Raw genomic sequence first — 12,500 nt, 5'->3', positions numbered from 1 at the left:
GGACCAACAGACATCTCAACCACTCGATCACAGCCAGATACCCTGAATACCCAGAACAATGCAAATATCTCTCAATCTCAATACCATTTACCCCATCAACGGAGTAACCCTTTTTACTACCAGGGCTGGGTCCTTTGGAGTGCTGGCACTCCCCGGAATTTGGGCCTGCTTGGGCCCCGACCAGTAATAGGTGTAGCCACCTACACAGGTCATGCCCCCTGGGCCTCCCACCTCCGGGGGGCACCACCTCAACTCTCCCGCCTCCCAGTTCCCCCGACAGTAGAGGCAACATCATCCACGAAAGAACGGACGTTCCCCCCCCCCTGACTTCCCGCCTGAGTTCAGCCTTTGGCAGTCGCTCTGGGGGGGATCCTCTGCCACCCCATCGACCTGCCACAAAAAAGGGGGGGCGGGGCGGGCCCCCTCATCCACCTTGGGGGTTCCCAGGCTTTCTCCCCCAACTTCCTCTGGGCTGGCGGCCACCCGAGGCGGCGGCGATGTTCCCCCTTTCCCCCCTGCCCCGCGTCGCCCCCCAGCAGGGGGCCCCCAGTCCCCTCCTTGGGTGGGGGGACTTTTTCCCCCTCCACCTTTTCCCTTTAATTTAGCACTGCCAGGTTATATCGGGGAGGAGAAATGGCAAGGCCCACCTCCCCGGGTCCCCTTAACCCCAGGGGGTTGGGGGAAAGGGGTTGGTACAGGGGGAGGGCGTGTCCACCGCTGGTGGGTCATGACCCCGAACCTCTGGGGCCTCCCGCGCCGTATCCCCCCAGTTTGCCCGGAACCCAAAGGGACCCCGTTTCCCTGGGAGGCCACAGGAGGCACTGCAGGGATCTCATGATGGAGAGGTATGCCCGGGAGGGGGGGGATGCAGGCTGCTCCCTTTTTCCCGAGGCAGCCCGCGGGGGCAGCTTAAGCGAGAAAACGAAAACTCTTAACCCAAAATAACACCCCCATCGCTTCCCCCCACCCCGCGTAAGCCCCACCCAAAAAAATCCCAGGAAAATAAAAACGCGGTTTGGTTCCTCCCTTTAGACTGAGAAAAAGGCGACTTCTCCAGACATGAGACCCCCAACACCTCAAAGTATGGTGTATGTATGAAAGTACTAAAACGTATCCCCTCATGTTTACATCTAAAACAAAAAGGGAAATTAGAAATAGAGGTTAAAAAATAATTTTCAGAAACTATAACAACAATGATAAAGAAAGGAAAGGCAGTTGAAATTATGAGAGATAATGCGAATATTTACCCCATACCACCACCATACCCGAGAAAAGGGGATCTTTATTATCCAGCTCAAAGGACCCTTAAAAAAGTTATGAAGTAGCGTTTGTTTCCCAAAATAACATTAATGAAAAATTAACAGCCTCTCAGAAACCCTTATGACAAAAACGAAAATCTCATCAGCCATTAATGGTCACTCAACCAGTAGCGACTTGACATTTTATCAATCTTTATTTTAAATCGGAAAATACAGTAAACTCCTAGCAATTAATGAAATTATCCAAATTTACTTTAGGAAGGAATTCATCCTTTTTTAAAGGGGTTGCAAAATACCAGGTAATAAATATCTGAAAGAAAAATAAGAAAAAATGTAATCAAAACAACAATTTTATGTGACCAAAATAAAATATCAATAATAATAATAATAGAAATAATAATAAAAATAATAAAAACAAAAAACCTTTTTCCCGTAGAGTTTTATTTTTTGTTCCCAAATCCTAGCCAGAATGGACACCAAAGGGACCGAAAAAAAAATTTAATCAAATTTATATACCTATTTTCATGCTTTCGATGGCCCCGCAATTTTATAACAATTCTAAAATCTCAAAATCTGAATAAATAGTGGAAGATGGATACCCAATTTTTAAAGAAATCGCAATAATCTTTATTAGGGAATTTTTTTAAGGAATCAAAGATAGGATTAAAACGGGTTGATCTTGGGCTTCTGTTTTTCCCTATGCTTGACATAGTAGAGGTATCAAGCACCCCACTGTAACTTTTTCGACGATACACTATTTTTGTCTTTGGGAAAAAAATGTTAAAACCCGCAATCGATGGTCGGTGATCATCATGGATTGTGATTTCCCGCGTCGTTTTCAAATGAAAGTTTTCCCCAACCCGGGAAAAAAACACGGTTTAAATTCTGTTAGAGGATCTGATGTCACTTAAATTTATAGGAAAATTAAAAATTTTTTCCCATTTTTTGAAAAATTCAAAAAATATGTTTTTTAATCAACAAAAACCCTAAACCAAAATCATATATAAGGGAAGAAAAAAAGGCTCTGTTTAGAGGGATACGAGGCGTTTGGATAGCATGGTTGATGGGGATTTTGGGAAAAAAATCAGAAAATCAACAATGGAAAAAGGCCTTAGCAACTGTTTTATTGCGTGTGTGTGTGCTCTGTATGGTGCGTCGGGGTTTTTTTATGTGGGGGTGTTGTTGGGTTTTTTATGTTTTTATTTGAAAACAGGGGGTTTTGATTTGACTGATTTGATAAAATTGGGGTTGAAGGGGCCCCCGCGCCAGCAAGCCCTTTTTTATCATATAAAAAAAACAATGACTTATTTTATTTTTTTTTAAAAACTATACTGGTATTCAATTTTTTCATGTTTTTCTTTTATATGTGTTTTTTTTGAAATATAAAACTCCCTTTTTACTATGTAGAATAGGGGCTCCCCCATCAGTTTTCTAAACGGAAAATCTTTTGTTACCCTCAAAGTATCTTTTTTTTCTTTTGGGTTTTCTTATTCACGTATATATAATTTATAGATATATTAAATCTCTTTTTTATTTTTAAAAATCATTACATAAATAGAAAACCGGCTTCAATTCTATGTAAAAATCATCTTTTTTTCCATAAAATAGTTTTCAGAATCAAATATCAACCCAACCCCGATATAGTAGGTTAACATCCAAAAAATTTCCTCTCAATTTGAAGGATTTTTAGAACTTTTTAATAAAGATGGAAAAATAGTTGGACTGCGGCTGCGTTAAGGTAAGAAGGTCTTTGTTTTTACTTTTTTAATTTGAGAAAGATGACACCTTTGATATTTTGAAGAGGTGGTTCTTGGTGTCTTTCTTGTTATTGAGACTATGACTTTCATCATTACATATTGTTTTATTTACTAAGAACTCAGATGTTTGATTTACGTAATATTTCATCAGAATTACGTTTCTGATTGATTAGAGAGAAAAAAATAATGATTGTCCAGGTATTGAGGCCTAAACATTTAAGTAATCTTTAGTGTGATAGCTCTGGATTCTCAGACAAGTTACACACAAGTTTGTCAATCGTTTAGAATATCTAATGCTGGGTTAGGAACTCCTCGTCTTGCTCGTCCAGACAACTTGTCAGCACAAGCAGGACAACGAGGCAGAGTTCAGAGCATCCAAGACCTTCGCTGCCCAAAATGCAACCAGGACTGTAGGGTTTGCTCTGCGCAAAAAATTTTTGGTCATATTCTGTCCGCGCAAATGTAGTTCTCAGGTATCTTTCCGCACACGCTTAGTTCTTTTTTAAATCATCTTTCACACATAAAATTCTTTAGACCTTTCGGCACACTTGTTTCATCATCCATCTGCAGGTTAGCTCTACACAGATAAACAATAGTTTCATAGAATCAACCTGTTCGTTCATTCAAATTTGAAATATGAAAGTGAAAGTGAACGCCAATGCACCAATCAAGGATGCATACAATTCTACTACACCGGGGATCTCCTGCAAAGCATTACATGACTTCCATAAAGGCTCAGTTCTGTTAACAACTGAGTCCTAATACAGTATTGATAACCGCTGTTCCCATATTAACCCTATCTTCATGATAGGTATTCGAAAAAGAATTGTCAAATTTCCGTGCAAATGTAGACAAAATTATGTTTTCCATATATGAAAAAATGTAATATTCCCCCCGCAAGACAAATACTCAACAGTCTGGTTGATAACATCAATAGATAGAATTAACTGTGGATATCTACGGACAACTTGTCCAGGACGAGAACATAGAGGTTCCGAACGGTTCCTTCCTTCCTTCCTTCCCTCCTTCCCTCCCTCTCTCCCTTCTGCCCTCCCTCCCTCCCTCCCTTCTGCCTTCCTTCTGCCTCCCTTCTGCCTTCCTTCTGCCTCCCTTCTGCCTTCCTTCTGCCTCCCTTCTGCCTTCCTTCTGCCTCCCTTCTGCCTTCCTTCTGCCTCCCTTCTGCCTTCCTTCTGCCTCCCTTCTGCCTTCCTTTCGCTTCCCTTCTGCCTTCCTTCTGCCTCCCTTCTGCCTTCCTTCTGCCTCCCTTCTGCCTCCCTTCTGCCTCCCTTCTGCCTTCCTTCTGCCTCCCTTCTGCCTTCCTTCTGCCTTCCTTCTGCCTCCCTTCTGCCTTCCTTCTGCCTCCCTTCTGCCTTCCTTCTGCCTCCCTTCTGCCTTCCTTCTGCCTTCCTTCTGCCTCCCTTCTGCCTCCCTTCTGCCTTCCTTCTGCCTCCCTTCTGCCTTCCTTCTGCCTCCCTTCTGCCTTCCTTCTGCCTCCCTTCTGCCTCCCTTCTGCCTTCCTTCTGCCTCCCTTCTGCCTCCCTTCTGCCTTCCTTCTGCCTCCCTTCTGCCTTCCTTCTGCCTTCCTTCTGCCTCCCTTCTGCCTTCCTTCTGCCTTCCTTCTGCCTCCCTTCTGCCTTCCTTCTGCCTTCCTTCTGCCTCCCTTCTGCCTCCCTTCTGCCTTCCTTCTGCCTTCCTTCTGCCTCCCTTCTGCCTCCCTTCTGCCTCCCTTCTGCCTCCCTTCTGCCTTCCTTCTGCCTCCCTTCTGCCTCCCTTCTGCCTCCCTTCTGCCTTCCTTCTGCCTCCCTTCTGCCTCCCTTCTGCCTTCCTTCTGCCTCCCTTCTGCCTTCCTTCTGCCTTCCTTCTGCCTCCCTTCAAAATAAAACAGACAGTATGTCACAGCAAAGAATATCCATTGTAAGAAATGGAATTAAAACTAAATCTTTTAAATCTTTTTTAAATCCCTTCTGCCTTCCTTCTGCCTCCCTTCTGCCTCCCTTCTGCCTTCCTTCTGCCTTCCTTCTGCCTCCCCTCTGCCTCCCTCCAGCCTTCCTTCTGTCTCCCTTCTGCCTTCCTTCTGCCTTCCTTCTGCCTTCCTTCTGCCTCCCTTCTGCCTTCCTTCTGCCTCCCTTCTGCCTTCCTTCTGCCTTCCTTCTGCCTTCCTTCTGCCTCCCTTCTGCCTTCCTTCTGCCTTCCTTCTGCCTCCCTTCTGCCTTCCTTCTGCCTTCCTTCTGCCTCCCTTCAAAATAAAACAGACAGTATGTCACAGCAAAGGATATCCATTGTAAGAAATGGAATTAAAAGTAAATCTTAAAAAAAAAAAAAAAAAAAAAAAAAGTGTGCTGTGCTGGCGCAGCGGTAAGATGCTGGTCTAGCAATCTTGCGGACCTGCGTTCAATCCCACGCCCGGCCAGTGAGTGGTAACCCCGGCCACTCCTTGCACACAGGGGGATATTTAGGCAAAATAAAACAGACAGTATGTCACAGCAAAGAATATCCATTGTAAGAAATGGAATTAAAACTAAATCTTTTAAATCTTTTTAAAATCCCTTCTGCCTTCCTTCTGCCTCCCTTCTGCCTCCCTTCTGCCTTCCTCCTGCCTTCCTTCTGCCTCCCTTCTGCCTCCCTTCTGCCTCCCTCCAGCCTTCCTTCTGTCTCCCTTCTGCCTTCCTTCTGCCTTCCTTCTGCCTTCCTTCTGCCTCCCTTCTGCCTCCCTTCTGCCTTCCTTCTGCCTTCCTTCTGCCTTCCTTCTGCCTTCCTTCTGCCTTCCTTCTGCCTCCCTTCTGCCTCCCTTCTGCCTTCCTTCTGCCTTCCTTCTGCCTCCCTTCTGCCTTCCTTCTGCCTCCCTTCTGCCTCCCTTCTGCCTTCCTTCTGCCTTCCTTCTGCCTTCCTTCTGCCTTCCTTCTGCCTCCCTTCTGCCTTCCTTCTGCCCTCCACCCCTCCCTCCCTTCTGCCTTCCCTCCCTCCCTCCCTTCTGCCCTCCCTCCCTTCTGTATGCCACAGCAAAGAATATCCATTGTAACAAACGGAATTAGCACTAAATCTTTTTAAAAATTTTTTCTCTCCCTCTCTCTCCCTCTCTCTCTCTCTCCCCCTCTCTCTCTCCCTCTCTTTTCCCCCTCTCTCCCTCTCTCTCCCTCTCCCCCGCCCTTCCCCCTCCCTCCCCTCTCCTCCTCTCTCTCTCTCTCTCTCTCTCTCTCTCTCTCTCTCTCTCTCTCTCTCTCTCTCTCTCTCTCTCTCCCTCTCTCTCTCTCTCTCTCTCTCTCTCTCTCTCTCTCTCTCTCTCTCTCCCCCTCTCTCCCCCTCTCTCTCTCTCCCCCCTCTCTCTCTCCCTCTCCCCCCCTCTCTCCCCTCTCCCCCCCCTCTCTCTCTCTCTATCCCCCCTCTCTCTCTCTCTTTTCCCCCCCCCACTCTCTCTCTTTTTCCCCCCTCTCTCTCTCTCTCTCTCTCTCTCTCTCTCTCTCTCTCTCTCTCTCTCTCTCTCTCTCTCTCTCTCTCTCTCTCTCTCTCTCTCTCTCTCTCTCTCTCTCTCTCTCTCTCTCTCTCCCCCCCTCTCTCTCTCTCTCTCTCTCTCTCTCTCTCTCTCTCTCTCTCTCTCTCTCTCTCTCTCTCTCTCTCTCTCTCTCTCTCTCTCTCTCTCTCTCTCTCTCTCTCTCTCTCTCTCTCTTTTCCCCCCCCCCCTCTCTCCCCATAAAGGCTACTTTTTGTCATGTACTGTATGTATGTCAGCATTTGTATTTTTGATGTAAATAAGAAGAAATATAGGCATGGTTACATCATTATACATCAGAAACAGCAGAGAAATGGCGAAATAACATAGCATATCTATGTAGAATATTGTTATTAAATATGCCTCTGCAAAGTATGGAAAGATATTACTGTACTCTTACGTGGAGAGATAAAATGTAGTGAAAAAGTTGATTTTGTTAAACATATTTTCCTTACTTGGCTCTGATAAGGAAATTAAGTGTTGATTGTAAAAGATTAAAAAAAAAAAGAAGTTTTCTCTTCCTTCCAGTCATATGTTTTCCCTCTCTCTTATCCCTTATTACTACCCCACTTCCCTTAATAACGGAGGAACTCACAACATGCCCAAGGCTTTTTATTACTTTAGAGGTCTTTCTTAGATCCCAAACCTGGTATAAGTTACTGAGGGTGATGCACAGAGATAGGGGGAATTGGACACTGCCATCTTATAGAGCACAAGAAATATAGTAAAAAACAACATAGGTACAGCTGCCGTGGCTTTATATTTTCCGTGAAAGGCTAAAAAAAATCCTTGCATATCTCTGCTCAGAAACTAAATCCACACCCCACTCTCGCATGCAGTTTTTAATGTCCATTTTCTACAAGTTGGTATGAAGTGCTAATAAAGTGGGGTACAGGACGGCTTGCCCCCCTTTCTAGGGAATGAATAGAGGGTAGGAAATGTTAGGTTGGGTTTTTGGATTCACATGATATCCTGGTTTTGGGACTTAGTCTCTGAAGGGTGCATCGCTCTTGGTAACAATTACACCAATCTTTATTATGCTACTTCACTCAGCATTATATTCCCCGTTTCTGTGACCTTGGTATAACACCCACTGTATTTTCAGACGTCAGATTCTCACATCCAGTCCAGAGCTAAGAGCGCTAGAGTCCCAGTTGCAAGCTTGTGCCCTCAAGCGGGATAACTTTGCAGCTGTTGCTGTGAAGGAAGCAGAAAAGAAAGTTGCCCAGGTGCTTTTGATTTGCTTAAATTATGTTTTTTATATGTTGCATTTTGAAGATAAAGGATTTTTAGAATATTTTTTATTTCATTTTTCTTATTTTCTCTTTTCTTTTATCAGGAAAATGACAAAAAATATGCTGAAATGGTGGAATGTTTGGACAGTGAAGAGAGACTCTCTTCAGCCATTTCAAAGGCAGAAAGTTATACAAAAAGGCTGGAAATAGAAAGGGTATGTGTTGGCAGTATTTAGAATATTATGATCAGTTTCATGTAACTTGATATTTGAATGAACTATTAATGTTTTGTATATTGTTACTACTTCTTGCCTCTCCACCTCCTTCATCTCCTCCACCTTCTCCCCCCCCTCCTCTTTCTTTCCCTTTTTCCCTTTTCCTCTTTTTTCTCTCACCATCTTTAAGAAGTACTTACCCCATTCTCACTCCCTTTTAGATCCTTGCAGAGCAAATAAGGGAAAAAACTGCCAGGAGAGCTGAAGCAGAAGCAGAAAAGGTGTTAGAGATGATGTCAGAAATAGACGAGGACAAAATGTTGAAGAAAAGAGAGAGGAGTAAGCACCCCTATTCTACCTACTGGTAACCAGGTTCCTACACTAATCTGACACCAATTATAAATTTCTTGAGTTCTTGAGACTTTGTAATGTAACTTTTAAATTAACATACCTAAATGAATTAGAATGCCAACCAAAAATCTTCAAAAATTTTGTAAAAGTGCCAACTAGAACTAGATGGCAAAACAAAAATTGTCATATAGACTGGGGAAAATTTTCACAACCAAGTTACACAATAATTTACCTGCCTGCTGAAAGGCTTTGAAACTAGATGCCCCGCTATTGGCCAATGCATCATTCACTACAGGTTCTGATCCCTTGATAGTGCATTATGGTGCAGGCCATCTGCTATAGATTTCAGTAAGTTTGGTTTATCTGGATAGAATACAGCATATATGATTACAAGATAAATTAATGTTGCTGTGAGCAGATTTTTTTGGTGATTCTTTTGTGATTTAACATTCGATCTTGATGGTGCTGGATTAAATTGGGTTTACCTGGAATTGATTTGTTTTTTTTTGTGTTGTTTTGTTGGTGTGCATATAAATAAATTCTTTGCTGTTTCAAAAATATTGAATAACAGATTTAAAGGGTTGTAAGAAATAAAAAATATCAATATTTACTTAATGATTTTTGTCATGGAATTTGATTGAGAAAAGGAGAAAGTATTTGAATACATTATGAATGCAATCATTGTCTTCAAAGTTAGTCCATACATAAAGGTGTGAATTCCCTAATATTGCAATTGGATGGGACATAGATAATATGTCATTTCATACCAATTTTTTTTTATTTACTTTTGTTTTGTTTTGTTTTTCTCTTCAGGAAGTTTAAAAAAGCAAATGGAAAACCAAGAACACATGAGGCAGTTCCTCCTCAAGCAGACCCACTTGAAGTCCTTGCATTCACAGAAGGAAGATATGGAGGACAGAAACAGAGCAAGGTACTAATTTTATTTCATTAGGATAATCTTTTTATCACCTTACCAGTACTGTTGTCATCACCATCTTCATTTATTGTCATTATCAGTCATGACCCCCCCTCGTTTATCCTAAAATTATCAATCATCATCATCATCACCTTCACCTTTATTAACAGAAATTGCCGGCACTTTTGTTGATAATGGCAGTAATGTTGGCAATAACTGCTAATTTTCCCTATTATTATTATGATTTTTTTGTTTTGTATCCATGCATCATCACTGCTGTTTTTGAAAGGTGATTTTGATTAGTGAAAATGAAACTAGCCACAATGAGAAAGGGCCCATTTCAGTTTTTGTCTGATGGGAACTCGTAAAGTTCGAAACGTCACGCTTATTTTCTTTTTCTCATTGTGGCTAGTTTCATTTTCTTTTTTGTGTTCACGTGATTGTGTTTGTGCTTGTGTTGATATGAGTGTTATTCATGGTAAATAAAAAGAGGGCTTTTTTTTTTGGGTTATTTATTTATTTAGTTTTTATTTGTTATTATTCTATGTATGTTTAAAAGGGAATTTTACCTGGATGATATTGCCACTATTTGGAAACTTTTTCCTGTGTTTTTTTTAAAAAAATAAAATATATTCCAATCTGTGGTGAACCCAAATCTATACTTTGGTGAACTTTCCCTTGCAGAAATTATCATGAAGTCATCTATGTAGGAAACCTTTTCCCTTGCAGAAATAGGCCTAAGATGCACTATTTTCACTTTTGGGTTCTGAATTATGAAAAGTAGTTTGACCCCTGGAAAATCTCCCTTAGGTCCAGATCAGTATTAAAAGGGGTTTTTTTGCCCTCTTAGAAGCTGTTCCCAAAACATGGATTTTTTTTAGTTGTCTTGAAAAAAAAACGTGTATTGCTGAGTTATATTTATATTTAGGAAAATATTTTGTGGTTGATTGTGGGTTTACATGATTCTGTATATCTTGCCTTGAGATCATTCATTCTTTTCTAACATTGAACATATTATGCTTACAGTTTGGGGAAATTAAAAAAAAAGGGTTTGTGTATGGATAGCATAGGTCCTCTCACTATCTGTTACAAGCCTTAATATGTATGATGGGCAGTTGCCTTTTATTTTGGGACCATTTTACTTCAAACAAATTTTCATTGCCATACAAATGTAGCCATTGCTCTAGGACTTATACCCTGAAATGTATTTATTTAATCTTTTTTACAATGGGGAAAGTGTATAAAAAATTGTATGCATTTGTATTACTTTTAAAATTATTTCTTGATTTTTTGTCTTATAAATTGTATTTTATCATGATTTTCAATAGAATACAAATTTGCCCAAACAGAAATTCAAAATTTCAATAGGTGACCTTGTATACCTAACAAATGTAATAAAAGCTCATGAAAATGTGTATATGTTTTAAAAATTTTCTGAAATATCATGTAGGGGAAAAATAAAAATATATTAGTTAGAACATCCCAACCCTTTCTCCCAAACATTACTTTGAGTTATAGTAAAAAAAGAAAGATGAAAATTAAAGGACAGCAGAGGGGTATAACATCAAACTGAACTCCTGAAAAGGGAAATGGAGAGACAGGAACAGGAGATGGGGAAAAGCCTCCCGCAAAACCAAAAGGGGGCTTGCCCTTGTGAAGGATCTCGAGAAAGTGCAGGTAGGAAAAAAACATATTGTTATTATTAGGTCCTTATTCTTCTGATTGATGGAATTTATTTTTGTTGTTTTTTAAAGGTACATGCTTTTTATGTCATTATACTATATTTCATAAGGTAGATCAGGTTTTACTCTTTAATCCCAAATGGATGTACAGCATGTTAGGCATGAAAACACATTGCAAATTGTACCAGTGTTCAACAATATGGTGGAATATGATTTTGATGTAGACAGAAGTGGTTGTTTAGTGCACAAATGTATAATATCTGCTTCAGACTGTAAGATGTTATGTGTGTGATGGTTAACATACACATTTCTCAATTTTTTTCTTTACCCAAACACTGAATGAAATTAACCCCAAAGCAAGAACAAGACAAAATACGAGGGTGCGGCTGGAGCTGGAGGTGTTGGAGAAGCAAGCCCAAGAAGCAAAGTATGCAGAGGAGAAGGAGACGAGGGAAAAGGCCAAAAAATCTGGGGAAAGGGTGGGATGACCAGCTGAGGTACAGAGAGAGACACCTGTTTTTGGTTTTGAACCAACGCCCCTTTTTTCTGATTAATCAGAGCATTTGACATCGTGCTCCTGGGGTAGCTTTTACTGTGATAGGCTGGCTTAATCTTTTTTTTTTTTTTTTCCAAATTTTTTGGGGATTTAGGTTTGAATTTATTTTGTGTATTGTGAAAAAAGACATAGATCTCTTGAATGTAACAACATTCATAGTAAAAAGAGATATATTCTTTTCAGCTAATTTCTGTTAATGAAATAGATATTCAACTTGTGCTGCCTATGGTTGAAGGACAAGATTACTTTATGGAAAGGTTCCAGTTTATTGATATGTTCAATTCTGTAAATACTGATCATAATCCCGTTCAGCGGAAACATGATTTTCAAGTATCTTCATAGACACTGAGTTAGGAAACCCCGCTTTAAAACTTTACAGCCAATGCACACTACCTGCAAAGACACTAGTTTAATGTAAAAGTTTACTAAATGGGTGTCAGTCTTTCTCATTGGAGGTTTGCTGTTTACTTAATATTTATAATCATAATAATATTGTTAATAGTTGAAGAATGAAGAATGTGGCTGCTTCATCCAGTGCAACAATGATTATGCTGGGTTTACTAAAATTTTTTCAAAATATTAGGATACTCGAAGAACGATTTTTATATTACAAAAATTCTTTTTATTGCGAAAGAAGATGTGCTGGGAGTACATATGTATCAGTCATACTCTGGACACAGACTGAGGGCACAGGCATGAGGGCACAGACCCACTGTGGGAAAACAGAAAAGCTCCCCTAAAGCCATGAATATTAGTTAGAATTGCAACAACAGTTGCTTCTTAGAGTCTAAGGGTTAATTGAGTCATTTTTTAAGATGATTATGGATATAAACTCTCATTCTTTAGAAAATGTAATTTTCTTCATTTTTTTTATTAACATGAAAATCTGATGGTTATCTATGATGTCACAGGTACAAGCAAGAGGAGCGAGAGAAACAGCAGAATGAAGCAAAGTATAGAGAAATGGAAAATTTTTTTTCCTCTCTCTCTCTCTCTTTGCCAAATGTGTTTTAAATATGATGTGAGTGAGTAAGTTAGTTAG

At 40.7% G+C, this 12,500-nt stretch overlaps 1 protein-coding gene across 1 annotated transcript in view; it reads left to right on the top strand.

The window, feature by feature from the left end:
• Positions 1 to 8,557, top strand: part of LOC138859485 (meiosis-specific nuclear structural protein 1-like) — a 15,949-nt gene extending 7,392 nt beyond the window's left edge. The window contains exons 2-5 of the mRNA XM_070114905.1: positions 7,609 to 7,732; positions 7,843 to 7,953; positions 8,175 to 8,292; positions 8,418 to 8,557. Of these exons, the coding sequence (XP_069971006.1) occupies positions 7,609 to 7,732; positions 7,843 to 7,953; positions 8,175 to 8,292; positions 8,418 to 8,557 (493 nt within the window). The remainder of the gene's footprint in view (positions 1 to 7,608; positions 7,733 to 7,842; positions 7,954 to 8,174; positions 8,293 to 8,417) is intronic.
• The last annotated feature ends 3,943 nt before the right edge of the window (positions 8,558 to 12,500 follow it).

Source organism: Penaeus vannamei, chromosome 36 (assembly GCF_042767895.1).
Source record: "Penaeus vannamei isolate JL-2024 chromosome 36, ASM4276789v1, whole genome shotgun sequence".
NCBI lineage: Eukaryota > Metazoa > Arthropoda > Malacostraca > Decapoda > Penaeidae > Penaeus > Penaeus vannamei.
The sequence above is the reverse complement of the archived record's forward strand: the minus strand, read 5'-3'. Positions and strand labels throughout refer to the sequence as shown.